General features: G+C 36.0%; 1 protein-coding gene across 5 annotated transcripts in view; it reads left to right on the forward strand.

The window, feature by feature from the left end:
• The window catches only part of LOC129375430 (protein FAM184A-like), a 171,616-nt gene that overhangs the window by 123,203 nt on the left and 20,940 nt on the right, over positions 1 to 27,473 (forward strand). For 2 of the 5 annotated variants that reach the window (XM_055054499.1, XM_055054501.1), the window contains exons 1-6: positions 5,746 to 6,338; positions 14,547 to 14,761; positions 23,054 to 23,159; positions 25,052 to 25,218; positions 25,299 to 25,405; positions 26,014 to 26,191. In XM_055054499.1, the coding sequence (XP_054910474.1) occupies positions 23,071 to 23,159; positions 25,052 to 25,218; positions 25,299 to 25,405; positions 26,014 to 26,191 (541 nt within the window). In that variant the 5' untranslated portion in view covers positions 5,746 to 6,338; positions 14,547 to 14,761; positions 23,054 to 23,070. Of the gene's footprint in view, positions 1 to 5,745; positions 6,339 to 14,546; positions 14,762 to 20,609; positions 20,693 to 23,053; positions 23,160 to 25,051; positions 25,219 to 25,298; positions 25,406 to 26,013; positions 26,192 to 27,473 lie in introns of those variants that run through there. The other 3 variants (XM_055054502.1, XM_055054500.1, XM_055054505.1) reach the window with 3 other exon arrangements.

The raw sequence follows: 27,473 nt of genomic DNA on the forward strand, positions 1-27,473 counted from the left end.
CTTTTTTTTATTTGAAAAGGTAAAACAATTTAGATTTTTATTAAAATGGAGAACATTTCTTTGCCAAAATGGGAATTAATTAGTTTTTCTAGAAAAAAAAATTTCTAGAAAAAAACAAGGAAATTTTAAAATTTGAAAAGTCAAAAATGTACTAGAAAATTTGCATAAATTTAATTTTTCTAACTTAATCTTAGAAAAATTACAGAAAGAAACTTTAAGCTTAAAAAAACACATTCTAAAAATTTCAATTACCTGTAAAATAAAATAACGTTGCGTTGAAAATTTCCTTCAAAGGTAACCAATATTTTGATGTTTTTGACTTTTTTTTGTCAAAAACATGAATTTTTCTGGATGCTTCTTGCTTTGATTTAACATTCCTTCGTATCTGTGGCTCAAAGTTTTGGTGGTGATGTCCTGCTGGAAGGTTTTCTTCTTTACATAATACTTAATTTATTTTCATCAATATTTTAATCAGAAAATCCCAATAAAACCTGTGAGTTTGTGGTTGAAACATGAAAGAATATGAAAAATCAGGTTAACGAGTTTTAATAAACTTAAATTGTTTGGAGAAATGTTATTTTTAAGAAGTGAAGCATTTTTGTTTTTTAAAGTTAAATGAATGTTTATTTTTTAAAGTTAAATGAATGTTTATTTTACATTATTTTTCATCATCGCTGGAAAATAGCAATAATTCCTGAAAAGGCGTTTATGGATTTTAACTTTTTATCAATGCACTGCTGATAATTCCAGTATCAACTGATCAGAAAGAATAACGTGAGTTTTTCTATAAATAATATTTTATAAAGATGTGTTTAAAGATACAAGCAGCAGCTTTTCTCAAAGGTTTAATCTTGTTTTGTCACCTGCAGATTCATATCCCTTGTTGTGGAAATGTACATTTGTAAACAATATTATTCAACCTCTGAATTTTTGTGGTTGAGGTGAAACCCTGAAATGAGCACATGACCTGCCTTGACCTGCCTGCTGACTGCAGACTGTGTTCATCTCTGATTGCTTCCCGGAGCAGCTGCGGTTTTATAGCATGATTAGTCACAACATCACAATAAAATGTTTTCAAAAGGCACAAAACTGAAAAGTACGGAAGGGGATAAAACGACCTCAGTCTCAAGATTATGACTTTTCATCTAAGAAGGTTTAATTTAAGTCTAAGTTATTTTTGAACAATGGTGTAACTGTCTTCAGTAATAAAAGGAGATAAAGTTATAATGACAGCGTGTTGGAGCCACTATAGAGAACAAGAGTAAATGTTTATATTTAGATTCATCTCAAATATTTTGTTTGAAAAGTGGGAAATTTGGGAGATCAGTCTCAGAAAAACCTGGAAAACTTTTAGACTAATCTTCAAACTTTCTGGGAAAATGTGGCCATTTCTGAGCTTTAAAAGGAAAGAAATAGAAAATAACCTTTGGAAATTTTCTGAGTTTCAAAAGTCGAAAATGTTTTACTTTTAGTCAAATCCAAATGGAAACAGGGCATGAAGAATAAAATGGATTTGTTCCTGCTTAATATGTGAGATACTATAGATAGATAGATAGATAGATAGATAGATAGATAGATAGATAGATAGATAGATAGATAGATAGATAGATAGATAGATAGATAGATAGATAGATAGATAGATAGATAGATAGATAGATAGATAGATAGATAGATAGATAGATAGATAGATAGATAGATAGATAGATAGATAGATAGATAGATAGATAGATTAGAGCAGCCTTAAATACAGCAAATAGTTAATTTGAGTTTTCAGAGCTGAATGTTTGTCAGGACTAAACTCGCCTAAATGATCCGTTACTGAAATAGTTTCAGTCTGACTCATTTTCTAACTGGGAATCGTTCGAGCTGCACAGTTGAACCAGTTGAACGTGTTGCTCTGCAGGCTGCAGATGTTCAGCAGAGGGACGGCAGGAAAGCGGACAGGGTGGGAGACGATCTGCTTTTCATCACAAATCAAACAAACTGAGACAAAACCAGCAGAACTGATCAGATCAAATTTACCCCTGCAGACCGGAAATACCAGCAACCCTGACCTAACCCCAATACCAACCCTGACCTAACCCTACTTTTCACTTTTATGGTATGTTGGAGTTGTCATAAAATTATGATGCCCAAAGTGAGGCACCGGGACCATTTGTGGTCCTCCGACTGATTATTTTTGGACTCCCTTTCTCTGTTAAAGAATCATACAAATTTGTTTGCTAAACTTTATATTTTTAATCGACGTAAAATGAATATTGACATAATTTTATTGAAAAGGTTCATTTAGTCTTTTTGTAGCCAAACTTACAGAAAAGCTTAGCTTTTCCTTCAATTTATTAAATTTGGTTCAATATTTACTAGCATTTTAAAAGAAATTAACCCAAATCCTGTCACTTAAACTTAGAATAAATTTGTTAAACCGAGTTTTAAAGAAATTTGGAACCTACATGCCTTTTTTAATACACCAAATGTGAAAATCCTTTTTAAATGTTTTTATTTGCTTGATTTTTAAAAATTGTTTTGAACTGTGAGTACTTTAGACTCGACCTTGTTGTTTCACCTAAATATCTGTCTCTGCCCGACGGTTTGATTGCAAAGCGTTAAATGTAGATGTTGCCTCTGTGACTTGATGTTCCTGCGTTTTATCAGGAAAACAAGATGAAGGTGAACAACATTTTAAAAATGCCAGAAGTGTGTAAAGTGTGTGTCTGTGTAAAAGCAGGCATAAAGCCCTTGCTAACCTTGACCCACCAGATAATTGTGCCTCATCCAGTTTAATAAATATAGCAGTGTACAGTTTTTCTCCCTGATGTGTTCCTGGAAATATTCCTCTGGTTGTGTGTTTCATCCAGCTGCCATAATTCCTCAGTAAAAGGCTGGATATATAAGATATAAAGACGGATATACGAGTCGGGTTCACTAAATGTAAAGTGATTATTTTGAAATAATTGTTTACATCCTGGCTTAAAGTACAATATACACAAACACAACAAACCTTTCTTTGTTTGGCAGCCATTTTGCTTTCAGTTCAGCTAAAGAAAACTTGTCTAGGATAAAAACACTGCTTATAATATTTGCTAAATATCTACTATAAAAAATTTGTTCTTGTAAAAATTGATTTTAAAATTCTATAGTTCCACTGGCAGTTTTTTTTACTTATTACATGGAAAATGTCTTGTTCATCACATTAAATCCGATTAATCGTTTCCACCCAACTTGATTGATCAATTGATCTGATCAGTTATTAGGTTTAGAAATAAAACTCTTGTTTGAGCAGCGTTCTCCCTTATTAGATCATATAAACTTTCTACAAAATACATTATTTAATTAAAAGTATGTTATCTTCGTCTCAGATTAAAATTTGTTGATTTGAAAGATTTACGTGTGACCCAAAAATCTTGAATTTATTGTTATTTTTGGGGACATGCTAGGCTAACAGTTAGCATAGACAGAACTGCGTATTCTTGTCTACGGTTAGCCGGTGAGCGTTAGCATAGCAACGCAGCTCCTGTTTGAGTTGGAAAATAATTCACCGTGAAACATCGAGGTGTACAAAGAATTGTTGTCATTGGGAACTGAATCTTTCCCAAGGTAACAGCTGCTAACTTGAAGCTCAGCCGATTCGCTTTTAGCTAGCAGCTCGTTTGAAATCTCCGGACGGTTAAAATGGCGGCTTGACCAATGTTTATGAAAATCTGCCCCCTTGTGGTCGGACAGTAGTCATGCAACCTGAAACATTTTGCGACAAGGGCAAAAATCACGCCTTTTTATTTAAAAATGTACAAATTAATTGATTGTGCATTTTTCAATTGTATCTGCTCAATAATAAATTAATTAAAGAGGGAATATTTAATTGAATTTTTTAGAAAGGTGATCTGTCAGCATAGTATTAAACAATATTAATTCAGTTGTGTTGCTTTCCTTTGTTGGTCTTGAAGAACTTTTTAAATTTAATCAGCAATAATAAGATTTGTGTCACTTTTATTTAGCGTTTGCTGTATTAATGGAAGCTTTTGAGTAAAAATAGCTGGGTGTTTGTTGTTCTATTTACCACAATATTAAGATATTTAAAACATTTTGATGTTGTTCCTTCACATTTTTTATTTAAAAAATACTTTATCTGTAAAAATGTCAACCTAATTGATAAAAATATTTTTATCTGAGTTTTTATACATGTGCTTGCATTTGTCTGTTCTAACAAATATTTTAAATTGTTCTCTATAGTAAAGCAAAAATGTAAGCCGTGCAATGAGATAAACACTTTGCTTACTGTGTGACAATAAATATGTTTTCTTTTGGGTTTAAGGATTTAGCTCATAGAGCTAAAACTCATCTGTTCGTTTAGATTTTGGGATAATAATCTATTTGCACTGGTTTTGCACAGTTACTTTATTTATCCAGCACTTTACAACAAGCAAGTTGCACCAAACAAATTGCAGTTCTAGTGCTGAAAATACTTTCAATAACAACTTGAAAAGTTAAAAGTTTCTTGCAAACCACATTAAAATACAACAAGGCTGCCTTTTGTACAAAAGTGAGCCTTTGTGATTCTGCAGATATATGTTTCATAGAGTCAGACTTTGTTTTTCACCTTATTCTTTCAACTAAAATGAGAAAAAAATGTGTTGACAAAGTATTTCCACACACAGGAGTCGTCACTTATGCAAAAAATGTTAAGACCTGGACAAGCAAGTAATTTAACAGAACAGTTAAAGTGTACTTTCATGGGAGAAGTTGAGCAGAACAAGCCCTGCAGCAAAGATTAGCTGAAAATATGTCTGAAAGAATGGCAACAAATGTCCGAAAGATTGCGCAACAGCTCAGGGATAATTTTTGCATCGAGTGGCATCATCTCGGCTCGTGCTTTAAAACAAGAAGCACACAAATGTTATAACGATTAACTGATTTTTTTTATTTATTTTTTTACAGATTAATAGGATTACGAAATTGGTATGTTTTGCAGAATTTTTGAAACTAAAGCCTTTTTCATACAAGATTAGAAATAGTTTCAAATGCAGTTAAACAAATAATTCCATTCTTACTTTAAATAATAAAATAGACATTTTATTATCTAAATAACAGTAATAACAGCATTGCTTTAGGGAATTTGTAGCTAAAAAATACATTTCACATGTGAAAAGCTCATCTTTTTCTATTAACATTAATACAGTATATAGCTGATATGTTGATTATTTTTTAAATTATTGAATAAAAAATAATTATTGATTTTTAAAAATTATTTAATATAACATATTAGGTAAAACGTTTGTCAATTAATCACCAACTTCAGTTAGCTATTAATTGATTCCTAAATTAATTTTTTTTAAATAATTGATTAATCAGACTAATTGATTAACAGTATTTTTTTTTTAAATAAATACATCTTTTTACTTTTATATGAATACAAAGATATGAAAACATCCAATTTTCTCAAACGCAGACGTGGGTTTATCCACTTATTATGAGCCATTTTCAAAGTAAATAGATGCATTTTTTGTTTTTGTAGCAACTAAACTATTGACGAATATTCACGACTAATCGTTTCATCGTGTAAAAGTAAAAACTCCTAAAAGTATTTTTTTCTTTTTCTAAAGTTACTCAAGCAGATATAAGCAGTTGCTATCCTTCTTTACATGCATTTGGTGAAAGATAAATAATTGGGGTTGAACTGACAGCTTCACTGGTTGTTGTGGTCAAACATCAAAGGCTGGGACTTTAGTCCGGTCGCCTCGTGAACGCGCGTCCGCCGTGCACGAGCAGCCCTGTTTGTTTGTGTTGAGAGATTGGAAATGGCGGAGAGCAGAGAGCAGAGCGATAACTTGGCTTAGCAAACGCAACTGCACCGCCACGCACAAACCCGCGAGCCCGATCCACGGAATCTCCCGCCACTCGCTGCTGCCCACCGGACTCGCGCGGCGCCCACGGACGGCGTGGAAAACGGATATTTGGAGCGAGATTTAGCGAAAGCTCGGTTAGTTGGCTGAGCTAACCGAGCTAGCAGCCTGGCTAACTTCACGTCGTGTGTGATTTCGACCACGCAGGCTTGTTTGTCAACAAAAGCTGACGTTAGATTGACAGCGAGCCAGCTTACATACAACTTAAGGAAAGTTTCCAGATTAACCCACGCGTGTTTTTGACATGTTCGCGACGCTTGGCCGCAGTATTATCAAGCTAAAGTAGGAGAGGATAAAAAAGTGAGACAGCTGAGTGAGTATCCTTGCTGCGACCAGGCAGGAGGTTAAGCTGGTTAGCCAAGTTAGCCAACTGGCTTTGGTTTAAGCTGGGAAAGAACCAACGGAACCGGACGGATCCAAGCCGAACTGGAGCCCGAACAGGTAGGAGAAGCTCCAGCACATGTGAGAGATGCCTGGACGACTCATGTGCTGCAAGGCCTCGGCTCATTGTTGAGTTTTTCTCTCCTGTCTCCGTTTTTCTCCCACTCCTGCTGGAAGTGGAACCTGCTCGGCTCCGGAGGGGCGTTTTGCTCCAGAGCAGGCGGCTGTTATGTAACGCGGAGCTGGGGGAGACGGCCTGAAGGTGTCGCAGCTCTTTTTGGGGGTTTCTGTAACCTGAACGCAAAGCTGAAAGAACACCTTGACCTCTTGACACATGGCATCTGAGGCTGTTACACAAGGAACTCAGCTTCACTGGAAAAAACATGCAGAATGTCTGTTTAATTATCATTAATTAGTGGACTCTGTGTTGCTTTCTTCAGATATTTTATATAAAAACACATATATAAATGAAAATAGGTTGGCATGTTAGAACATTTGAGTTTCAAGTCTTTTCATCTGAAAGCTCTTTAGGAAGAGTTTGAACATTTGGGCCGACAATAATAATAATAATGAAGGCTGGAAAATGCAAAATTTCACATCAGTCTATATCTATAATTATTGATTAGTTTTTTGTTATTGCAAATATCTGAAATACTGACACATTTGTCAGTATTTTATTCAGTTCTCACTGTACCATGTTGATTTTTTCATTTTATTTTTAAGCTGTTATGAAGCAAAGTGACAAAACCTTAATCTGCTACTGTTACACAACAGGTTGTTGCTAGGCGACCTCGGTATGAATGAGTTGCTAGGTAACCAAAGAGGGAGAGAGTTAGTTGATTCCACCAAACTAGCTTAGCTTGCTGTTAGCCTACATCTCCCAGAATGCTGTGCAGTTTAAAGGGTTGAATATTCTATTATTTATTGATATTGATCAAGTATATTATGATGTATATTGTTATAGATTTATTGTTCAGTCCTAACTATGGTATTATAACGTGATCAATTAAAACGAGCTCAATAATTTCTTCTTAATCCATTTTATTTATCTTTTTTGGTTTTTATTTCCTTTTTGTTTTTGGTTGTTTTGTTTTGGATATTTGACATATCCACCATACCACTCCCATAGTTAAGTGTTCTTAACAAAATTAAAGTTCATTTGATGATTTAAGTATCGCTGTAATTCGATGTATTTTAAGGAGATCAAACTAAAAGTTGTGAAATGTTGACACAAAATCCAAAAAATGTTTTCCAAACAGAAAAAGCCTTGAAATGTTCAACAATTACATTTTTAGTGCTCAGAATAACTCTGTTAACTTACTTTTATTCACGCAAAAGGTCAAAATTAAAACTGTGGTACATAATATTTTATAATTAAAAGCACCAACAGAGGATAAAAAAAATTAAGAAGGAAGGAAAAAATAAATAAATTATTTGTCAAACTAAAAATTACAGTTAAATCTGGAAACTTCTTCCACTTGATGGCTATTTTTTATGTTTTGATAGCAATATTTAGCATTCAATAAATCAACTATTAATGAAAAGTTAATTTATTTCACAAGCTCCATTCACATTATATACATTAATTCCACCCAGGTTGATGTTTTCAAGCCGTTATTACTGTTAATTATTATTCTTGCTTGCAGCTAATAACAAATATTACATTGGACCAATAATAAGAAAGAAAAACATTTATTGCAGAAATGTCAGCTTAACAAAAAGTACAAAAAGTACTGCTAAAAGATTTTGAGCTGATGATTATTACTCATAAAACATTCTACGTTATTAAAAATGACTGTATTTGGTTGATTTGTACAAAAAAATCCAAATGTCTTGCAGGGATTCATGAATGAATAAGGCTTGGTATGAAAAGCAATTAGATAAATGGATAAATTTTAATTCTCAAAACTGCAACTTGAAACAATTAATAACAGCTGTGGATAGAAACTAATTTGAATCTAAATTGATTGAAACTCAACATTCAATTAACTGCTTTGATTGATGCATTAAAACTCAACTCTCCCACATTCTCTTGGTTTGTGAATGCATCAGTAAATGAACAGCCTTTTCTAGAATCTCCTGTTTTAACCTCATTGTGTCCTGATGCTCTGCAGCCATTTTGGAAGCGTTTTATTAAACCTTTAGATTAAACTGTGGTTTTGAGTGGTGGTCAATATCTTTTATCAACTGAATGTTTTTCTGTTTGTAACTGAGGCAAAGTAATTAATCCCAAGTTTCCCTTCAGACTCTGCTGTTCAGGTCTCAAACATTCATTCCTAAACATTCAATTCAACATCTTTAACTTCAGATATTTGAGCTAACACTAAAGCTAAATGTTCTGAATCGTCTGTGTTTATTTATTATTAAGCATATTTTCTAAATGTTGCACTCAAAAATGTCATTGTATTGTACTGTTAATATAAATGCAGTATCACTGTAAATATTGGGTACATTTTAGCCGATTATTTGATTTTTACAGCATTAAAGTATGTTTTAGATGGTAACTTTATTAAACTACTTCACTGGCGTTGTTTTGAAACTTAAACTAGAGAGGCATGACATATCTATGGGCCGATGTTGGTCATTTGATGTATCGTTATTCTTTTAGCGTTTAATTATTGGGATTAAAAAGGTTTGAAAATATCGGTCAAAACAGCAATATGAATATCGGGCATCAATGACGGCCCAAATTTTTATATCAGTACAAACTTAGCAGATGTCAACTAAAAGCAATTTATTTTTACTTATTCTATAAAACTTGTTTTCTGTGATTGGAATAAAAAATATCAGAATCAACATCAGTATCAGTCTGATAAGTAAAACCTTGCTGATGTGGTCAATTTTCAGTGAGTTAACTAAATATATGTTAAAAAACATAATTGTGCTATTTCCCATATTTGTATGTTTAACATTTTTTACTTATTTTCTTTCTGTTGCTACCTTTTATCGTTTTAATTAATTTAGGTTCACTCAAAAACGTGACTCATTGATTTATTGGCTGATGTGTGAAAAGTCAAATTCAAGAATATCAATATCCAATATTATGGCATATTGATTTGACTGATAACCAATATTTATCAATAATATTTGCATTATATATATTTTCTTGCTCTTTTAATAACATTTAAAAGGTTCGGGAAATACACTTTAAATGTTGTTTAAAGAAACCATTCCTAATTATTTTATTTACAGATAATTCTATCAATTGTTCAGACGATTAATTGATTAATCTTATAAAAACATAGATTTTTTTTTATTATTATGCGATATTGGAAAAAACATTAAAAGATATTTTAGTAATTTGTCAAGATGCAATGTCAATAAAATTTTCTGTTTTTAAAGATTTAATTTTTGGAAAATCCTAAAACGTTTTTTCCATCGTTTCTTGGATTTCAAGGTTAATGATTCTGTTTGACAAGCGTCTCAAATTATTGAAGTAAAAGCCAATTTTTTAAAAGATTTTTTCTGTCGTGTAATTTTTAAGGAAGGTGAGAAAAAAACTAAAATTAGAAATCGGAGTTGGTGGTTAAAAAAAAAAAGAAGAATATTTTATGTTTAAACCACATCGGCCGCCTCGATACTCGTCACTTTAACCACTTTTATAGTTAGTAAAACTCCCACCAGATATTTATAAGCACCTTGTTGCCGTGTGTGTGTGTGTGTGTGTGTGTGTGTGTGTGTGTGTGTGTGTTTCTGTTGATCATGTGGTATTTGTTTGGTCATGTGACTGTAATCGGAGGCTCGCTCCTCCTTGTTTTGTGTGTGAAGTGACAGCAGGTGGATCGGTCTGAGCAGCATCTGCAGTGTTTGTGTCCGAAGCGTCACAGCTGGGCCTCACGGAGCCGAGATGGAGCCCAGATAACAAGCATGTTACAGAGTTCAGCTCGGGCCTCGCTTGTGTGGCTCAAAGTTTGTAGCAACCATGAGAGTAAAGCTGTCTGTAAGCAACGAAACAAAGAGTTGCAAAGGGATCAGGAGTTGCTCTCTATTTGGCTGATCTCGTCAATCCTGCAGGAAAATCAAACGATGCTCATATTGTCTGGAATTAAGCAGCTTAGGATTAACTTCACGAGTTTAAAAAGTGAGTTAAGGAGCAGAGATGTTAATTGGCAGGTGGAATAAATCATTTCTTATTAAACATGAGGTGTGAAGACAAACTGTTGGCAGTGGGAGTCTTCCTCATCCTCCTCCTCCTCCTGTCTGAGCTCTGCGTCTGTATGGAGACTGATCAGCCATTTTAGCAACCTGCCTGCCTGCAGCCGCTGCTTTCTTCTGCAGGAGCTGCTTTAGGTGTTTGTGTGTTTTAAATCCCCAGGATGTCAGCGGACACGCTTCGCTTTCATTTAGCTTCTCTGAATAATCCCCAGCATATGGTGGCAACTTTATCCTGCACAAGTTTTGATGTTTTTTCTATTTTTATTGAATATTTTCTCCTGTAGCCTCATTTTAGTCCAATATTTTTGAACAAAGTCAATGTTTTATTTAAAAATTTATTATTTGTTTATTTGCATCTTTTTTTCCCCCAAATTAAATGAATTGTTAGAATAATCAATTAATTGATAACTAAAACAGTTCACATATGTGAAAGACAATATGTGAATTGTCTTTCACATGTCTGCACTTCTGCAAAAAAATGTTTTTGGTCATTTGAACATTTGTAATCTGCCGTATTTGCTTTATCAACTTTGAAATTATTTAACATCTCGTCTCCTTCAATTAACAGAATAAAATTTATCACTGCTGCATTTTTCTTGTTTCCCCTTTATTTAATTTGCAAAGCCTCTGAACTGTTTTTACAGTGAATCACTAATGGAGAAGACTAAACATGTCCTAAAACCAGTAAACTGTAATTTCCCTGACATGTAGAGGCAAACATGAGAAACTATGTTTGCCTTGACTGCTATTTGAAATCAGTTAATGTTTCTCCCCTTGTCTTTGCTTCTTCTGCAGATAAATTAGTTATTCTCTCAGAAGTTAGTGGACCTGAATTTAATTTGTTTTGATTTTTCTGTTTTCTTAGTTTATTTTGAAGTGGAAAAATCAAAGAACGAACCGTACATGAATTATGTACAAAAAGAAGTAGTGTTGGGTGCGTTTCTGCTTCATTAGAGTATATTTAAATCAGATTCGGTGCATAAATGCTTATTATAACTGATATGTTTTTTGATGTAGAAAGAGTGTGTATTACTGTAAGTGAATGACCTCTGGCACACATTTTACATTCTCTGCTCTGTTTCTGACGTTATTGCCCGACCTTAAACTTTGTCCCTGTTGGTTACCGTATACAAGCTCCCCGTATGCAGAACATAAACAGCGGCTCGGCCTTTGCTCTTTATTCTAGAAACAAAACAATTTGGGTTTTTTTGTCCCGTCTCAGTTAAAGCACACCCAGATAATTTCAGTTCGTAGTTATTCTTGTCATATTTGTGCATTAACAGCCGAATAAAGGAAACGGAGCTGTTTAAAATGCTTATTGACATATTTTTATGTTTCGTCATCAATATCTGTTAAATTGTAAAGGATGAATAAAGATAAAGGGTTAATCTCGATTATTTGATCAACTATTATTTGATCCGGTTATTATTGATCGATGCATTCTGCTGCTTAGCATGGCCACCGGTAACGGACAGCTCCTCGCCCTTCTTCGTTTGTCGCGTTTAGCACTTTTTTTTAACTGTTAGCAAAGTTAAACTGTTAGCATTTTATCTGTTCTAATTGCACATATGATTTATTGATTTATGCTGCTTTCATGTTTCATATTCTATTCACATTGAAAAACAAAACTGTTTTTGCAATTAATCAAATATTATTTTCAAATAATGAACACAGGTTCAGTTAAATTTAAGGCTTTAATTGCATTAAAAATATGAAATTTAAGGACTGCGATTGATATTATTCATTGATTGATCTATTAAATGTGAAGATTAATCGGATTAAAAGAATTGCCACATTTTGGATATTTCTTTTATATATTATAAATTTAATAAATTTTTAAAATAAAATAATGCAGTTGGGCATTTTATTGCCTGAAATGTAATAATAGCTAGTACGCTCAGTTATTTGTAGCAAAGGATTCAAAATAAATTGTGAAAAACTCAACCATTTCTGCTCGACTTACAGTTTAAGTGTTGCGCTGATCTGTTTATTTTTTGGACTAACCAATTTTTCATTATTAAATTAAAAGGTGCTTGGTAGATTTTCTTAGCAGTTATGGATGAAACATATTTTCAGACAAAGAAGGTTTTATTTTTTCATGTTAAAAGCAAAATGCATATATTTTTGCTTAAAACATTTTTGTCTAAGCATGTTATTCTTTTAGCAAATTGCCTTTTTTGAAAGCTCACTCTAGTTAACAATTAATCGATGAATAAATTAGCTGATGATTATTTCTATGATAATCACTATTAATCATTTCATGCCTAGACAAGATCCAGCATCAGATGCTGTAGAGTTAGAAACTGGAAGGAAAAGTTTGCAGACTGTGGCACATAACTTGATCTTTTGTTGAAATACCATAAGAATGTGTAATAGTTAATGGATCTACTGTTAATGGAATTTAAAAAAAACATTTGTGCTCTATGCATTGAATGTTGATGGCATTATTAATGTGAAAAATATCACTGAAAGCATTAAATTTGATTAGCAGAAGCCTTATGCTAACCCGTTTGTGCTTCTAGAGGCCATGTTGTTTTTGTTTGGTCATGTGACCGATGTTGATGCCGACACACTGAGGCTGCCTTCTCAGCACCTGCCCCAGTCCTCCGCAAAATCAATTATTGCTGTCATTGATGTATTTATTCACTGGAATGTGCATGACTAGATCTTATGATTATGTTATGAATGGTGGGACTAATTTGTACTGAATGCAGCCAACCGCACTACGCAGTTTGTTCTCTTCACACCTCCATAATGTCACATAGACCTTGGACTTACTGCAGGCACTGATAGACGAGGCATAGAAACTGTCACATTGTTCCAAAACAAACCAGCGGGAGCGCCATTCCGGTCCAGGTTCAATAAACGGGTGAAGGACAGACCGATTCATCTGAATTATGAACAAAGCACAAGACTTTTGGTGCAAATTATGTTTAGTCTTCGTTCAAAAGAGAAACTTATTCGAAATGTCTCTGCTAGTTTGTCAGTGACTGCTTGGTAAAAGAAGCAGCAATTCCCAGGTAATGTCACAATATTAGTCAAACTTCATTTCACCATTTCTAAACTCAATGCCAAATTTCTTCAAAAAATAGTTTGAAATATTTTAAATCAGATATGGATCAAGCACATTTTTGCTTTTCTTTACAGTCTGACTTGCTAATCTCGGCTTCCTGAACTAAACCTCTTCCAAGCTCTTCTGTATGAGCAGTTTAGTGTAGCACACATTACCTGCAGTAAAGGAAAAGAGTTTCCTTGATAGTTGCTTTGAATCCAACAGAAAGTAGAAATTTTAATTATCCCCATTTATACAAATAAAGCATCTTTAACTTGTATCTTCATAAATACACAGACCAGAAGATATAATATTTAATGTGTTTTAATTTGCATGAGGAATATAAACAATCCAATGTTTCAGTATTTAGTCTACAGTTTTTTTTTGTTTTTTTTATGTATTATATATTATGTTTCCTCAGTGCGGTTCGGTTCTATTTTGTCTGCTTCCATTGTAAAAGTGGCTTATAAAACAGGATTGGCTTTAGCCATGCTCAGGATATTTTTGATTTTGATGTTAGCACCTCCTACTGGTGGGCATTGGTATTGTTGGGTTTCCTATTGGAAATGTCAAAAGTTGCTGTGGTTCAGTTCACTATTCAGCCTGTTTCAATTGTAAAACCTACTGGGTCTGTCTTCACTTGATGATCCAAAAAACAATAACACAATGGAGTGAAGCTACCAGCGTCACTCAACACACACATTTCTAAATCAACAAGTTTGATTGTTAAATATTGGACTGTAGAACTGTTTGGATTACACCGCTCTGTTTATTTGTACCTGCACATTTCAGGCAATTTTAAAGACTTTTCTGCTTTTTATTAATGTTGTTATTTATGTTCTTATTTCTGAATATATATATTTTTTAGCGAGAAGCCTTGTTTTGATTTTCTATATTCTAGTTGACAATAAATCGTTCACGAAATTAGTTGACGATTATTTCAGTATTTGATTAATCACGATTAATTTGATTAATCGATTAGCCCTAGCCTGTATTGGTATAGGAAGGTCTTTTTTAATCGATCTTTTCTGACTGATGGTGTTTTCTCTCCTCCATGTCAGAGGCCGGCTGGCTTCTCCCTGCACCAGGGATGGTGCCATGTGACAGTATGGCGGGGGAGCCCTAACCTCGCCACCGGCGCTCCATCACCTCGACTTTAAGCCGTTCGCCCTCCAGTGACCCCACCTGCAGAGTTAACCCCTTTTATCTGTGGAGAGAGCCCAGAAGAAGGCCCCCAAAGCCACCACATGACTCATTCACTGGAGCCCTAGACCAAGTAGGTGCATCAGGTTGATCTATCCAGAATGTCTGAAATGTCTTTAGACTACAGTTGATAATCTGCTTCAGCGATCTGGTTTCAACTCCTACATGTACAAATCAAACTGTAAATCAACTGTTTGGATCTTAATCTTGTTCAGTTTGTGCTGAATTACTGCTTTGAATGTATATTCTAGCTATCAATGAATTGAGTGCTATTGATCATTATTTCAATAATCAACTAATAACGATTATTCCAAGTAATCCAAATATGCTTGTAAAAATGAAAATAAGCTGTGGACCATTTGAAAAATGCTGAAATCATTCCCCATCCATGTGTGAAGCAAAACATTTGATCAGATTTTTATTGGATAGTGGAAATTATTTAAAAAAAAAAAATCTTTAATCGCCTCCTAACAGCACAATATTTGAGCATTCCCTTCTTTCTGAAGCTATTTGAAGTTTGGTCATTGAGTTTTGTTTTTTTTTTCAGCCCAGAAAACACAATTCTTTGTTTCAGATATTTTTTTAAATTAAAATGTGAAATTTGACAATTAGTTTTAGTTTGGTTGTAGGTCTGAACGATAACTTGACCCAAAAATTATTGCAAAAACGATAATGTTGTAATTTTTAAACCACTTTCAACTGATTTTACAATAATACTAACTGAATATTAATGCAAGTACAAACAAACAAAAGGAAAAAAAAAACTTTAATTTCTAGAGAACATTTAACATTTCAAACATAAAAAATAAACAAAATCACTGGAACAATAGTAATTCAGATAAATTATAAAGTCTCTGTAACCAAAATTACATCTCAAAAATATTAATCATTCAGATTAAACTGGAAAATGAGCCAAAAGAGCCAGTCAGGACTTTTGTCAATTGAAAATATTTTTATTTTACATAAAAGTTTGACATCTTGCGCTTTAGCTGACAGAATGAAGAAGAAAAATCAATGCTTTGTTTTAATAAGACACAGAAAATAAATGAAAGTAAACACCCAACAATGCCATTTTGGTAGTTTGGACTTTTATAAAAGATTAAATAAATCTATCGACTCCATATTGGATGTCAAATGTTGGCCAAATTTTTCTAAATATTTAGTTTTCAACTAAATTAAATGGGGACATTTCTTGTTATCTAAATGAAAATAATCTTTCTCATTTTCATTGATCATGTGATTAATTGATTTATTGCATATCTTGAAAGAAAGATAAAGCTGGATTTTGGTGAAGTTTGTTTTCGTAAATGTACTTAACTTTTGCTTCTGTTTGTGGCATTTTCAGATAACAGGTTGTTGTGTTGATGATGGGAAAATATAAACCTGGTCAAATTTCCATGCAAAATTCAGCAAAAAATCCCCATAATTCTGACAAGGAAGTGAGACGAGTGTACAAGTGAGAGTTTAAGCTGCTGTAATTGAGTTTTCTGTGTGTTTATATGGTGGTATTTATCTGTCAGTAGTTGTTGCACAAATGAAGGAGCCTCTGTGGGTCTCTAACTTCAGACCGCTGCGTACTCTATACAGCGAGGACTTTGGCTGTGTGTTGTGGTGGCTGTGGAGCCGTGTGCGGTCCAAGGTTATGTCTGACTGCCGGTAAACATCCTGGTTCTGGTCAACACAGATGGTGGGGAACAATGGATTGGAACTGGACAGAGGATTCAGTTGGAAAAATGAGAAGCACCGCAGCGTTTTTCTCTGTTTATGCAGATCTGTCATATCTAGCTTTAATTTTCTGGGTGAACTTTTTCTCACTGTTGTTTTACTTCCTCTCACTTCATTTTAAAACACAGAAGTAGTGAAAAGTGACTGTAATCAATTCTTCCCACTGTAAGCACGTCCTCACCAAAGAGGGTTACTGTTGGCCCAGACTGGAAGTGCCAGTCTGTGTGTTCACTGACCAGAAAAAGATTAGATTCTGGAGCTTCTGATAATTAGATCATTTTAATGGTATTTGGTGTTTAGAAAGGTAATTTCTTTTAAAAACACATTCTTCTAAAAATTATCTCTAAGGACGAAGTGGTGGTGATCTACAGGAGACCTCAGGAGCGTGTCTCCCAATTATTTGTGAAAAATTCACCTAATTGCAGGTTTTTTAATGGAGCATATCTTAAATATTTGAAAATGCAGTTTGGAAAACTGAAATACCTTGGTGCAATTATAAGGATGCATTCACACCTGCTTAGTCCAGTTTAATTGAACTCTAGTTCGTTTAGCAAGGTGTGAATTATGTAAAAAAGCAAAGGCTAGTCCGTTTAAAAATCTGAAATGTGGTTTGGTTGAAGTGAGCTCTGGTGCTGTTTGAATTAGTACGTGAACTCAAAGTTGACCGGAGCAGGAAGTGAAGTGCACCGCAGGGCATTCTGGGTAAATGCAACCAAACTTATCATGCTAGGCTAGTACTAGCGGAAGTAATAGCTCTATAGCACTTCGCCAACAACAACAGAGAAATCCTACATCCACTCAATTTTTATTTATATTTTGGGAAGAAGGAAGTTGCGCTCAGTGTCTCGTTTTTGTCTAGTTTTCTTCAGTTGTTCTTGTTGCAGCGCCCCCACAGGTGAGGAAGGGAACAGTTGCTATTTTGGTCCCCAATCGAACCAAATCTACCGGACTATAAGGCCTGAAAAAAACCCTTTGCTGCTGCAGTAGTGCTAAAGTTCTGTTAATAAACCCAATAAGAAACCTTTCAACGTCTCAGAGCGAATAATTTTCATGTTTAATAACAAAACTGAGCTCAGAGGGAGTAGAATGACTTCTGCTTTGTCATTTAAGTAAATAACTTTTTTAGTTCAGTTATAAAATCCACCTGATGCAGGAGTTGGTTGTGCTCTGCTTCATGTGGAAGCCACATTTTCCCCAGCAGACCTGCACAATATGAGCTGCTGCTGATTTCACCTGGTCCACATGACGATCAGCTCCTCAGAGCGTGATGAATAAAGGAGCTGGAGGTCTGACTGAGGCTGTTTACTCTCTGCTTTATGTCCTGACATTCAGGAGGGGCCGGCCTTAGCAACAGTGACTGAGCAGCTTCTCAGAGGCTGAACCATCTCCCAGCAGCAGAAAGGGGTGCGCAAGTTTCACACTGAAACAATCTGGGAATCTCTTTTTATTTGAAGCTAATTATACATATTTGCAGCTTCAATTTGATAATTTATTGAATTTTTAATCAAAAATCTTTTGTTTTACTTATGTAACTATCCTACACCTCTGCTGCTTTCATCTGTTTTCATGTTTTCATGATTTTGTTTGAGAAAGTTCACAAATGAGGACGTGAATGAACTATTCAGAGTCTGGCAGGTTTTTTTTTTAAAGATGCATCTTCAAATCATATTTCCCTCTCAGTCACAACATGATGCTCCAAATCAGGATGATATTTAACCGTGGCATCCCTTCCCTCTTTTACCTCCTTCTCCTCCCACGATTTCTCTGATGAGCCTCCATCTCTCGCTGCCCACTCTCCACCTGGTGGTCTCTCCCTCGCTCCCCTTGCAATCCATACATTTGCACGCTTTCGGTTGCCTTTCTGTGTGATGGCAGCTTGCAGGATGGGAGGACGACGGAGGGAGAAGCCCTAAAGAGGAGACGGTTGGTGTTTGTAATGGGGCGGCTGTGGATTTTACGTCTCAGAAGGCTGACTCTGCTGTCGCTGCTGCTGTTTGTTCTTCATCTTTGCTGACTGAAGGCTCAGTCCTCCTCTTCCTCCTCCTCTGTACGTCACTTACAGAGAGGAGGGCGGGAGAGGTCAGAAGCTGCGGGAGGCTGACCTCTTCTACAGGTGTGTGTTTGTGTGTGATAGGAGCTGCAAAGGTTTTGTGTTTTCTGCAAAACGTGACATGTGGCATGTGCTCAGCCTGCAGCTGTAACTACTGATGGTCACTCCAGTCACATGTTACTGGGTTTAAAAGTTGTTGAGAGAATTTTATCAAATGTTCACCTTATTGATCAGAAAAGGAAATTTATTTTATTTAGGAAATAAGGAGTATTTCTTGGATGTGGTCTTTTAATTTGCATGTACTAATGTTTACAGATTTACATTGAAAATGGATAATTAAAATGATAGTTATTGTAAAATAAAGAATTATTTGCTCAATAGAGTAAAAAGAATCTGATGAATAGTGATGTTTATTACAGAGATTTCATAATCTATTTGGATATTTCTGGTTTTTATTTTCTTTTTATTTATTGTTTTTGGTTGTTTTTTATTTTGTATATTTAATGTATCTTCCGGTTTAAGTTCTTTATAAAGTTAAAGTTTATTTTTTGCTGGGACAGCGAACTTGCATTACTAAGTTACTATAAACATATTTTTAGAAAAATAGTCCCAAAACAAAAATATTGTTGTTCATTATAATCATTTCTGGGCCAATTTTCCATCTAGTTATTGTTACACAATAACAAATTATGCACCAATCTGATATTAATATCTATTGATCCTTGTATTGAAAAAAATTGTCTAGATAACGGGAGATCTATTCAGCCTAACTCTATTCAATTCCTTTTTTAAATGAGAAAATAAACAATTTATTGCCTGAAATGCAACAGTAGCATTCCTTCAGAGAGCAAAGGGTGCTTCTAGCAGCCACCCTTTTTGATTGACTTATTAATACGATGTAGATCTATTGATCATTTGTATTAACTGATTAATAACTGGACATCAAAACAGTGCTAGACATTTTTTAAACATAATTCAAACAGATTTAATAGAACGGTTTTACAGACACATTTTTTTGTCTCTTAACTGCAAATGTAGATATTTTTTGTACAGTTTTTTTTTTTGCTTATTTATTGCACTGAGTGTTTTATTAAATGTAATTTCTTCAGTCTCTGTTTTCTAGCTAACGATTAATCGACTGCTGAATTAGTTGAAGATTATTTCATCAATCGATTAATCACAATTAATCTGATTAATCATTTCAACCCTAAATCAGATCAAATCCCATAACATCCAAAACAGTTAAATTCACATCCAGTCTCCTACAATATGCTTCTAATTTCAGTGAAATAAAATAGTTTGATTGTATAATGGTGAACGGTGAGCCCACTTAACTCTTTTTATTTTCTAATTTAAATAAAAAGCAGCTGTGATTCCCAATCCTCCAAACACGAAGCTGATGTTTGTGTCATCTGCTGAGCCGTCGTGGCGCTCTGGTTTTCCTGATGCCTCCTTTTCCTCCTGGAGGGGAGTGAGGGTGATTCGAGGTAAAAATGTAAACGAGGCTCATCAGGAAGAATTATTGTCCTGTCAGCAGCTTGACCTCACAGCCATTCTTTATATTTCTGTAACAATCGTGGATTAAAAGGTTTCTGTTCTGTGTAGCTGATCAAACTTTTGAGATTTGTGCTTAATATGACTCAAATTTTTTTTTAATTGGTTAAAAATAACTACTTTCGGTACTTTTGCTCTTTTTTGACTGATTCTTCCCTTTAAATAAGGCGTTTTCCCCCTCGGAGCTGCATGTTGATTAGAACCACTACGACATCAAATTTGTGACAGCAGCATTAATGCAACATTTGCTTTAATGGATCCTTCAGAAACCTCGTTAACTCCTGGATTTCGGCAAGTGTTGCAGCATTTGTTTCCATGTCAACCCTCCAGAGATGTTGCTGCTCAGTTATTTCCCACTTTGGGCGCACGTTGATGGAGAATGTGAGAAAAATGACAAAAACCTTCAGGAGGATGTTGGACACGTTGAAGCTCTGGTCTGGATTTCGAAGTATTTTCCAGAATATTTGGTTCCAGTCTCCATATTTTCACACGTTTTTTTTTTTTTCACAGACTCCATGTTCAAGAACAGATCTGCAATAAATGAACCATTGGTTTTGTGTTTATGTAAAAAAAAAACAAAGAGAGTAAAATCAGGAAATTCTGAAACTGGCACCAGCAGCAAAGTGACCGGCGATCAAAGCATGCGGCCTCAAAATATAAGAAAACCACAATAAGGTCAAATTTTCAACAAAATGCACTGAGCAGTTTTTCAAGAAAGCGTACTCTGATCCAAAGGAATGTGCAACTGAGTAAGATCATGTGAAAATTTTTCACATTTGTGCATTAAAAACAGGCTATTTACAATGAGTGAGAACTCCAGAAGCAGAGGAAATACCAGCAGGGACACAAGAACGTCCAGCACTGACGGTTATAGTCTGACAGCTGCTGGCAGGAAGGATCTGATATGCAGCCACTTTGTGCATCCAGGATGCAGCAGTTTGTCACTGAAGCAGCTGGACGTTCCTGAAGTACCAGTACAATGCTAACATAAACTTCAGGATGGAAACTTATGATGTAATAATCAATTATTCTAATGACTAATCGATTAATTGGATAAAAAATGGGCACATTTTTTTTTCAAATAAGAAAATGAACATTTTGTTGCCTGAACTACAACATTGCTTTAGTGAAAACTTGATAATTTGTAGCAAATGTTGAATCTGCAACTAACAAATCTCAGTGAACCTTTTCTGCTTGATATAGTGCTGCAGTGTAGGGGCAATATATTGATTATCTATTTGATTAACTGATTAATAACTGAATGGCAAAATGTGCTTAATTGGGAATTTGTTTTGTACTGAATTTTAAACAAAAAGCTAAAACTGTCTGGATAAAACATAGTTACAGACAAAAAGGTTTATTGTTTAATCTTGAATACAAGATATTTATATTTTTGCACAGTTTTGGCTGAATTATTTCTCTGAATGTGTTGTTTTTAAGAGTCTGTAATCTCCAGTTGGGGATTAATCGAAAACCAAAGCAAATTGATGATTACTTCAACAATCACCATTAATCGTTTCAGGCCTATTTAATTTATCAATTGAACACAGATAAATTGCTGATAAAGTAAAACCTGTCCAGCCGACTGAACAGATTTATAAACAAAAGCAGATAACAGATACAATCCACAATTCAGAAGCATTTAGTTTGATTAGAGAAATGTAAAGTAATCCAGTGAGGCCATAAATGAGAAACCTTACATAAAGCAACGTTAGTAAATCCTCTTGTTTCCAGTTTCTATACTGGAAACCAGCATGAAGCTTCATTATCTTGTGAAATTGTAGCTTTTTCCGCAGAGATGAAGATGACAGATTAGAGTAAATTGGATGACAGATTAGTTTAGTGTCGACTGTCTGCGCAGCAATAATTTACCATGAAGGTTAACAAATCGAAATAATTTCTCTCTCTGTGTGTTTGAGCGATCTGACTGATTTGTTGTGCTTGATCAGCTCTTAACTTGGTCTAAATGCCTCAAAGTTCTTACTGTACTCTGAAAACTCAAAGTTGGAGGAAATTAAAATGACAAAATTACATTTTAATCTCAGGCTCATTTTTTTATGTTTTAGCATCATGAGCTAAAGCTAAAGATTTTACTGCTGCCTCTATCAATTTGACTATATTACAGTTAAAATTATCAGTAGGACTCTTTTTTTTAATGTTTTATGTTAATGTTTTAAGTATTTCCTACACAAAGAACAGGACATGTAGTCGGTTTCAGTTTTAAGTTTTTACACTTATTAAGTAGAGACTGCTGCGGTTGATCAGCTAACGCTGCTATTAGCGAAGCTAACACAGCAGTGGTAAATTAGCAATTAGCTAATAGCTCATTTAAACACCTGCTGTACTGATGATCTGTCAGAGTTGGTGTTTAAATCACCTTTTTTGTAACTGAACCAAATTCCACATCACATCTACATCTTGAGATTGTCAAAGTCAAGCTAGCATAGCTGAAGTGCTTCCCTCTCCTTCGCCATTTATTTCTTCCTTAAAACTTTTTCCTAATTTTGTCATGTGGTCAACAATTAGTAGCAAAGCGCTGTGTCCTTTTTTATCTTCTATATCAGGCATGCATTTAAGATTTAGCGTGTTACAATGATAACATGCTAGTCATGGTGAGCGAGCAGCTTTTCGCCCTCGAACTGGGAGACGGGGGCAGGATCGTGACGTCGCGCTGCACGGCGTCCATAGCCGTATATCAGGATTGTTTTAAAGTGATCGCAAAGTCATGGATGAACTCCATATTCTGATTTATGCCTTTTCTAATCTTGGAGGGTGTTCAATTACCTCCTGTATATCTCCCATACCTCCTTGGTCCACATGCAATAAATTTAAGTGTTGCTGTTATGCAAGGTTGAGCCTTTTAACTTTATTGCATATAACTGCGGCTGTTAGTGGTATTTCTTTAGGATATGTTTGTCAGCTCCTGTCATTTTTGTTTGGGTTTTTTTTTGGCGATATGAGGATTTTCTTTTGAGAAATTATTCTTTAAAGTCAATGAGATGTTTTAATTAAACTGCAGGTTTCTCCTGTTTTCAGATCAGTCTAAGCTGAAAATGAGTGCAGTTGGGGAAAGCCCCCTGGACCCTGCCACACCAGAGTCACGCAAGAGGAAGGGCTCGCCATGCGACACATCGGGGCAAAGGTAAGCACGCAGCAACGCTGCAGGCTGATAAACATTACGTCAACAGAGCTGAAGATCATGCAGGCTGTAAATCTTGCAGTGATGCGTAAAAACATGAACCCGATCACATCACAGAAGGCTGCAGTTTGGGGTTCAGGCTGCAGTGCTAAGAAATAAAAAGTTGAGCTGCTTCATTTCCTGATGTTTTATATGTAATGCAGTTTGTTGGTTCGTCAGCTGGTTTTCTTTCCACCGTCTGTCCATTAACAATACTTCCTGCTGTGGCCGTTTCACAGAGACACACTTTTCACACATTTCCCACATACTGATCTGCAACTGATCAGCTGCACTGCATGTTTCTGGATCTGCAGTCCAAGAATGTGCTTCTGCACGGCAAACATCAAAGTATTTCTGATCTAATTTCAGTGTCAATATCTTAGCTTTGTCTTATTTGAGACAAAACTGACTTACAAATAAGTTTTCAGCAACAATAAGAGCTTGTTTTAAGTCAATAATTTCTTAATATTGATTGGAAAGTACTTGTTCCATTTGGAGATAATTTCACAGTTAAATAATCATCCAGTGCAATTATAACTCTTTCATTAATATTAAGAAATTATTTATTTAAAACAAGCTCCTAAATCTTTCTGGAAAGCTACTGTAAGTTAATTTAAGTGTACTAAGATGTTACAGACTAAAAATACTTAAGTTTTTGCAGTGAACAGGAGTTAATGTTAAGTTTCCAGTTTAAACATATAGGGAGGATTTAACTGTTCATATTATGGAAATATGGAAAGAAAGGAAGCAAAACTAACAGACATAAAGAAATCTAAAGTTTTTACTTTGGAAATACCACAAAATTTATGTTATGCATGGGTTTCTTTTCTGAAAAAAAGTTAACAATCTTAACAAAATATAGAAACATTTTCCCTGAGAAACAAAACAGGTTGTTTTTCTCAACAGATAAAAATATCAAAAGTAATCAATACCCTGCTAGTTTCCCTCCTAGTAATCCTGTCAAAAATCAATTATGTTTTCCATTTCGGCTGAGAAATTCCCTTTTGATTATTTGTTTCCAAACTGCTAATAGATTAATTGACTGGTGGTGTTGGTTCTGGCAAACATCCATCTTCTCTGTCCAGTCTTTCTCCCCGCTCAGCAGTTTGCCATGTGTTTCTCTCAGCAGGATGGTGAATTATTGAGGGTATTCTTGTCTGAGCACATCTTCCTGCTGCATCGCCAGCTTCCCATTTTTCACTTCTCTTCCTCCCGCTTCCTGTCGTTCACAGACGGCGTTTTGAAAGCTTCATTATTGAGTAATTAGGGAGCTTTTTGCCTGCAGGGGCAGTTCACGCTTTAGTCCGGCTTCTATTCAAAGAGATCACAAAACCAGGAAAATCATGTTAGATACATGTTTAAATACTCAATTCTGTCATGTTAATTAATTTTCTTTCATTTAAACATAAATTAAAGGATTTAACTTGGCAAATAGATGTTTATCAACAGAATGCTGTGAGATCAGCAATGATTTCACAGAAGCAACTGTGAATTTTTTATGGAATTAAGCAATTTAAAATGTATTTATTTACAACTAAATAATACTAAAAGTTTTGCTTTAGTCCCTGAGCCTTCAAGAACTTCTGAGTTGACTTGGATTCAGCCCAAGTGAAACTTGACTTGGCCTTAAATGACTTGACATTTGTTTCAACCTTCAGTAACTTGTGACTTGACTTGGATTTGCCCTCAATGACTTGAGACGTGACCTTCAACAACCTCTGATTTGACTGGAACTTATTCCTCACTGACTTGTGACTTGATTTTCACTTGCCCTCAATGGTCACTACTTTATTTTATTTATGTATCAATGAGATTTGTCAAGGAGTCGTGATTTACAGCTCATTTGTTTGCTGCAGTGTGGAGAAGCGGAGGCGGGAGTTGGAGTGCCGCTACATCGAGGATCTGGCTGAGCTGGTGTCGTCCAACATGGGCGACATTGCCAGTGTGAGCGCCAAGCCGGACAAGTGCCACATCCTGAGGAGCACCGTGGACCAAATCCAGCAGTTAAAACGGCGGGAGCAGGGTGAGGAGAGCCTCGGCTTTAGAACCTCACGTAACCGTGACCAGCAAGAGGCTGGATCTGAATCACTTTCCTCATGACAGAGAAAGCAGCTCTTCTGTCTCCAGACGACGACGTGCAGAAGAGCGACGTCTCCTCTAGCAGTCAGGGTCTGGTGGAGAAAGAGGCGCTGGGGCCGATGCTGCTGGAGGTAAGCTGAGGATGAGTTCACCTTGGCCGTGTTTAGTCCGGTTCGTTTGGGGATCCGCGATCGGACCCTGATGCGCATCAGAAAAGCAAACCTTGGTCAACCTACTAACTTAGTTATCGGTCCTATGAAAGTGAACTCTGGCGCAGTTCGAATGCCAACGTGAACGCCAAGCAGATGGTTGATGCCTCCAAAAGCAGGAAGTAAAATACTGAGCAGGGCATTCTGGGTAAATACAACCAACGCAAAGTTGCAAGCCTAGCGCCAGTTGAAGAAATGGCTCGTGTTCTTTTACCAAAGATAAAAATTTACTAAAATTTGATGCCACTCCATTTTTGCTTACGTTTTGTGAAGAAGGAAGTTACGCTCTGTGTCGTTTTTAGAAGTTTTTGTGCCCTTTCTTTCATTAGTTTGTGGCTTAGCGCCCCCACAGGCGAGGAGGGAAACAGCTTTTTAAATGAGTTTGGTTCATTTGACACGGTGCAATATGAAAGCAAACTGAAAATATAACAAATGTTGATCTCCAATCGAACCGACTCTACCGGTCTAACGGCCTAAAGACTCAGATTCTCCTCTGCTGCTTTCATCACTCTGTCTAAATTTTCATGCAGGCCCTGGACGGATTCTTCTTTGTGGTCAATTGCGAAGGCCGCATCGTCTTCGTTTCTGAGAACGTGATCGGTTACCTTGGATACACCCAGGAGGAGCTGATAAACTCGAGCGTCTACACCATCCTCCACGTGGGAGATCACAATGAATTTGTCCGCAATCTGCTGCCTAAAAGCCTCGGTGAGTGATCTCAGTTTGGATTCACAAGGAGAAGAAAGAAGAAGCAGGCAGGAAAGCTGAGAAAAAAGCGAAATGAAGTTCTAAGCTGCAAAGTAAAGTTGGGGCATAAACTGTGCAGAGGAAGAGCAAACGTGGGGGAGTGTAATGAGAAACAATACCTTCATTCAGCGCGATGAAGTTATTTCACTGTTTGGTTTTGCAGAACAACCTTGAGGAGAGATTATAATGAAAATGGAGATAACTGGGTGCAGCAAACGGCAAGGTCAAACAGCTGCATGTTCTCATTCCAACAGCTGCAGCCGTTAGAGCAGAACAGCCGTTTTCCCAGAGGAAAGGTGGAGACTCTCAAATAATTTACATGATCAATTATTTTCAGGTGAAGCAGAAGAGTTTTTGCAGCCCTAAAATATTCAGAACTTTAAAACGAAAGATTGGATCAGTTTATTTCTGTTTTCTAGAGTGATGCAAACAATACAGAAAATGATGGATGGAGGATGGATGGATGATGGATGGATGGATGGATGGATGGATGGATGGATGGATGGATGGATGGATGGATGGATGGATGGATGGATGGATGGATGGATGGATGGATGGATGGATGGATGGATGGATGGATGGATGGATGGATGGGATGGGATGGATGGATGGATGGATGGATGGATGGATGGATGGATGGATGGATGGATGGATGGATGGATGGATGGATGGATGGATGGATGGATGGATGGATGGATGGATGGATGGATGGATGGATGGATGGGATGGATGGATGGATGGATGGATGGATGGATGGATGGATGGATGGATGGATGGATGGATGGATGGATGGATGGATGGATGGATGGATGGATGGATGGATGGATGGATGGATGGATGGATGGATGGATGGATGGATGGATGGATGGATGGATGGATGGATGGATGGATGGATGGATGGATGGATGGATGGATGGATGGATATGGATGGATGGATGGATGGATGGATGGATGGATGATGGATGGATGGATGGATGGATGGATGGATGGATGGATGGATGGATGGATGTGGATGGATGGATGGATGGTGGATGGATGGATGGATGGATGGATGGATGGATGGATGGATGGATGGATGGATGGATGGATGGATGGATGGATGGATGGATGGATGGATGGATGGATGGATGGATGGATGGATGGATGGATGGATGGATGGGTGGTGGGTGGGTGGGTGGGTGGGTGGGTGGGTGGGTGGGTGGGTGGGTGGGTGGGTGGGTGGGTGGGTGAGATGAATGGTTGA

The sequence above is a fragment of the Poeciliopsis prolifica genome, unplaced genomic scaffold (assembly GCF_027474105.1).
Source record: "Poeciliopsis prolifica strain line A6 unplaced genomic scaffold, Auburn_PproV2 SCAFFOLD039, whole genome shotgun sequence".
Classification (NCBI taxonomy): domain Eukaryota; kingdom Metazoa; phylum Chordata; class Actinopteri; order Cyprinodontiformes; family Poeciliidae; genus Poeciliopsis; species Poeciliopsis prolifica.